The sequence below is a fragment of the Ornithodoros turicata genome, chromosome 1 (assembly GCF_037126465.1).
Source record: "Ornithodoros turicata isolate Travis chromosome 1, ASM3712646v1, whole genome shotgun sequence".
In the NCBI taxonomy this organism is placed as follows: Eukaryota; Metazoa; Arthropoda; class Arachnida; order Ixodida; family Argasidae; genus Ornithodoros; species Ornithodoros turicata.
The window spans coordinates 169,549,839-169,555,230 of record NC_088201.1 but is presented as its reverse complement, the minus strand read 5'-3'; the positions used below and the strand labels follow the sequence as shown (position 1 = coordinate 169,555,230).

At 48.7% G+C, this 5,392-nt stretch overlaps 1 protein-coding gene across 1 annotated transcript; it reads right to left on the bottom strand.

Annotated features, from left to right (window-relative positions):
* Positions 1-769: 769 nt before the first annotated feature.
* Positions 770-4,669, bottom strand: LOC135389599 (uncharacterized protein K02A2.6-like). The gene has a single exon (XM_064619635.1). It carries the CDS (start codon positions 4,667-4,669, stop codon positions 770-772), a length of 3,900 nt encoding a protein of 1,299 aa, XP_064475705.1.
* Between the last annotated feature and the right edge of the window lie 723 nt (positions 4,670-5,392).

Genomic DNA, 5,392 nt, shown 5'->3' with positions numbered 1-5,392 from the left:
TAGTGAATGTGGTGTACTGCATCATCAAGGACAAAGTCTGGGAGCAGAAATGTGGGACATTGCTTAATACGCAGAAAAATAACATAGATATTTTTGCATGGCTGACCACCTAACTTCAATAGCCAGTGATGAACATGCGATGTCTTCAGCTGGTGTATTCTAGAAATTAATACGTGACGTATGGGGAAGGGGCATGGTTTGCAAGTTAATAGCACCCAACATGAACAACAGTTTTACAGATTTTGGGCAAACACATCTATGTTGGCACACATGAAGGGCATATAGTTATTTCAATACACTTTATTGAACTTGCAGCACCATTTACAAAAAAAAAGTGGGAGGGGCAGGGTTACAAAAAAAGAAACAGAGGTAGTGGTAGTGCGAAACTCTGCTTTAGAAGAAAGGAAAAATTCCGCACACACAACCACAATATTTCTGAAGCAATGGTTTCTACTCTTACAATGACATGTTTTTCATGCATTTAAGCAGGGTTAGTCACGTTCAATTCACGTTCAGGGTTCACGACAATTAGTTTTCTTCACGTATTGCGTTAAATAATTCCTTTCCTGAAACAAACTAAATAACTGTGAAACGTGTCATACACGGCCAGCGACTTGAATCCAAAAAGGCAACTTTATTGTCCTCATCCACGGCTTAAATACTGCCGGCATCGTCGTCGTCGTTATCACACTATTACTCTGCTGACATCCCCCTTTCTTCAAACAAGAAACCAAGTGAGAATAAACGTATAAAATGACACTAATAGAAATCAGTCCGGGTAGCGTTTCGGTTGTTTCTTCGCCCTTGTGCTTCTGCGTGGGGGTGCTGGCACTTCTCCAGCCGATGAGTCTTCCGCCTCCACATGATCCATGGGTGCTTGCATTCTGAGATGCTCCCTGGTCCTCGTCCTGGTAACTCCATCTTGGGTGGAAACGTCATATGATCTTGGGCTGGTTGCATGTCCTACGACGATGGCTGGAGACCACGTTTTCTTATTCGTGTCGTAGATGGTCACTCTTGACCCCTTTTCCACTTCAGGGAGCGGCCGTGTTCCTCGGTCGTAGAATTTCTTTTGCTGTTGACGTATCTCGCTGAGTCTTTCTCTCACGGTGTCCGGTGGAACCACAACAGGCTTGTAGTGCTCCGTAGCGCAGGGTACCAAGGTTCGGGTTTGGCGACTCATCAGCCGTTGTACCGGAGACTTCAAGACACTGTCGCGTGGACTGTTACGCCACTCCAAGAGTGCGTAATAAAACTCCTCAGCCGTCGATGTCCTACGAAGAAGCTTCTTGGCCTCTTGCACGGCACGCTCCGCCATGCCGTTACTTCTCGGATGGTAGGGGCTAGCTGTAATATGACGAATCTGGAGGTGTTCCAAGAACTGCTTGAACTCATAGCTGCTGAACGGAGGACCATTGTCGCTCACCAAAGTTACCGGCAGCCCATGGGTGGCGAATACTTTCATGCAGAAGTTGTTGATTTGGCGGGCGTTTGCAGTTTGTAGTTCCTGAACCTCGAAGTAGAATGAATAAAAATCAACCATGATTATGTACATCTTGTGGCCGTGTGCGAACAGGTCCAGCCCAACACGCTCCCATGGCAACCTCGGGATCTCATGAGACAACATTGGCATTTTCTTGTTCCTCGGCTTGTTTGCTTGACACTCGGCGCAGTTGTCGCAGACCTTGTCGATGGCATCGTTCAACTTTGGCCAAAACACGGTGCATCTTGCTCTTCTTTTCATCTTTTCCTTACCGACGTGCGCGGCGTGCAGGTGCTTGAGAACAGACTTCCTCATCGAAAACGGAATGACGACCCTGTCCGAGCGCAGAACAATGCCATCTTCCATGTGGATATCTTCTCTGTGAGGCCAAAATTCCACTGCCAGGCTGGGAACCTGCCCTCGATGTACAGGCCAACCAGAGTCTGCGTACTTGGAAAGAAGCTGCAGCTGTTCATCTGTTTTTGTAGCTTCCCTTATGAGTTGCAGTCTCCTTTGTGCAATGGGAAGTTCCTGTAGGGTGTTTACTTGAAGCATCTCGTCCGTTTCGTCCATGACTTCTGTTGTTGGAAATCTTGACAGGCCGTCTGGCAGAAGCTGTTCTTTGCCAGGTCTGTACCTTACGTCCAATGAGTAGGCTTGCAAACAAAGTCTCATGCGCTGTAGGCGTTGAGGACACTCATGCAGAGATTTTGCGAAGATGGCCTGCAGCGGCTTATGATCAGTTTCTACCACGACTGTGTGTTGTCCGAATATGTAGTGGTGAAATTTCTTGCAGCCATGTACAATCGCAAGCATTTCTTTTTCGATTTGTGCATATTTTTCTTGTGCCCCTGTGAAGGATCTTGATGAATAGGCTAGGGGTTTTCCTTCTTGCATCACAACGGCCCCCATGCCGTACTGGCTGGCGTCTACAGATAGAGTGATTTGCTTTCCAGGCTGGTAGTAAGCCAGAACTGGCGTCTTGGTGAGAGCTTCCTTTAAATGCTCGAAGGCAGTTTGGTGCACTTCAGTCCATACCCATGCATTGCCTTTTTTAAGGAGCTCTCGGAGCTCTGATGTGTGGTGAGAAAGTCTCGGAATGAAGCTTGAAACGTAGGTAATCATTCCTAAAAACGTTCGGAGCTCATGTACGTTCTTTGGCGGTGCGATGGCCCTGATGTCTTCAACCCGGTTTGGGTCGACTTTCAACCCTTCCGTCGTGAGTATGTGTCCGAGGTATTTAACTTCAGTTCTTGAAAACTGACATTTCTTCAGATTTAACTTCAGGTTGACTTCTCTGCATCTTTGGAGCAGACGTTGCAAGTTTTGGTCGTGGTCTTCCTTGTCGGTACCCCACACCAGGATATCATCCATCACGACTTGAACATGAGGGAGGCCTTCCAGTACATCATTCATGGCCTTCTGGAAGACTTCAGGCGCGGTACAAATCCCGAAAGGCATTCGTGTGAAACGGTACCGCCCATATGGTGTGCTCATGGTGCATATTCTCGAGCTGTCCTCATCGAGAGGAATCTGCCAGAATCCCGACGATGCGTCCAGCGTGGAGAAAATTTTTGCTCCCGCCAGCTTGGATGCCACCTCCTCCAGAGTTTTCATGGGATAGTGCTCCCGCCGTAGGGCTTTGTTAAGGTCGACCGGATCCATGCAGATCCTCAGCTTTCCTGGTTTGGAGACGACCACCATGTAGCTGGACCAGTCGGTGGGCTCGTTGACCCTCTCAATGACTCCATCAGCCTCCATCCTTTGGAGTTCAGCTTTCACTTTATCCCTGAGTGCTAGCGGAACCTTTCGTGCCGGCCGTACTATGCCTTGTGATCCGGGTCGCAACTTCATCCGATACCTGACTCCCCTGAGTTTCCCCAGACCAATAAAGACATCTTCAAACATTTTGGCCGGGTCAAACTGAGCAGCGTTATTCTGTGTCTGTGCGCCGAGGGATCCGACTCGGTTGAGAAGACCAAGCCTTTCGCAAAGGCTTCCACTAAGCGTTGTCTGTACGTCTTCATCCACAACGAAGAAATCTTCGAGAACCCTTTTGCGCGGTGTCGACACTTCAAGGACAACTTTTCCAACAGCTCGCTTACTGAACCCGAAGAAAGTCTTCAGTGCTGCACGGCTCTTCATGACGTGCTTCGTCGTGATCATCTTCACCAGCCTCAAAGGGATCACTGAGCAATTTGCTCCTGTGTCCATCTTGCAGCGTAACTTGTCCTGCTCGATGCTTATCTCCGTCGTCCAACGGTCATCTGCTTGGACACTGCCAACCGACACGTGACAGAGCAGGTAGTCTTCGTCGCTCTCACTCTGAGATGTCTCTACGCGAACCTCGTTCAGCTTCTTCCCTTTCCTGGGATTCGTCTTCTGTGGCTTCCGGGTCCTCCATGGCGGTCCGCGGCAGACCTTGGCGAAGTGGTTTCGAAGTCCGCACTTGCTGCATTGTTTTCCGAGTGCTGGGCAGTTCCCTGAGCGATGCTCCTTGTAGCCACAATTCCCGCAGGATGTGCAAGTTGCTAAACCGTTTACTTCTGCCCCGTCAGGCACCTTCTCTTTGCGTATTTCCATAAAGCGCTCTTTTGACATCTCCTGGGTTCGACAGCACTCGAGGACCTTCGTGAAGCTTGGATTATCGCTTATGAGTTTTCTTTGTAGTTGTTGGTCTTTGACTCCCAGTATTATACGGCTTTTCAGCATCCTTTGTTCGAAGTCGCCGAACTCACAGTTCCGAGCCAGCGTCCTGAGTTCTGTGAGCCAGTCGTCGAACCTCTCGCCTTCCTTCTGGTCCCGTTTTCCAAAGACAAATTCATGGTAGGTCAGGTTGACTGTTGGCTTCATGTAGGCCTCAAACTTCGTTCGAACGACCTCAACGTTCTGCTTGTCGGCCTCATTTTCGAATACGAACGTATCAAAGATCCGCCGCCCTACGTCACCGATGCATACCAAAAATGTTGCTGCCTGTACCTTGCTAGGTTGTTGGGTGAGGTGGGTTGCAACGGCGAAGAGATCATACTCTGCTCTCCAAGTCTTCCATGCTTGCCACATGTCACCGGAAATATCCAACGGCTTGGGCGGTGGAAGTAGACTCGTCATGACAGGAGCCACCGGCGCGGTGGACGTAGGAGTGTAGCTCGGTTCTTCAACCCGCGATGAACCTGATGCGTTCTCCATGACGTGTATGTTCGAAAGGCGCTGCCACCATGTGAAACGTGTCATACACGGCCAGCGACTTGAATCCAAAAAGGCAACTTTATTGTCCTCATCCACGGCTTAAATACTGCCGGCATCGTCGTCGTCGTTATCACACTATTACTCTGCTGACAATAACAAGGTGTATCATATGTAACAGGCATTTTGTGCCGGTTATGCAGTAAAACTAGTACGCTTGAGGCGCCACATATCCTCCTGGTGATGATGTGAAGGAAACATGCTTCAATCTTTCCAAATGTAAATGAGTGCCGTGGTGTCTTGCATTGTAACAGCATCTAGGCACTCTTTCCTGTGGGCTTTCGAGTGACAGATTCATGCACATTAGAATCATTTGTAATGATGCTGATAACAACACTCTTAATCACATGAGAATTTTGTGACGGTAGTATGCCCATATTGCGTTCATCCTTCATTCACTGGTGTGCATTTAGGTGTGGAGTGTGAGTCAAGGCAGAGGTGAGCTAGTACGAAATGGGAGTACCCGTTCCTATCAGGTAATATACAGGACATGTCAAAAAGGAAGAACCGTGGGCACTTAGCACGTACCTGTACTGGTGTAAGGAGCATGTTAGTATGCGTCTGTACGTAGGCATCCCAAAGAATATCCGCATACTCTAAAATTGGCCACACTAACGTAGTCTAAGCCGTCAGCTTCGTTGCAGACGTACAGTGGCGCATCGTCCT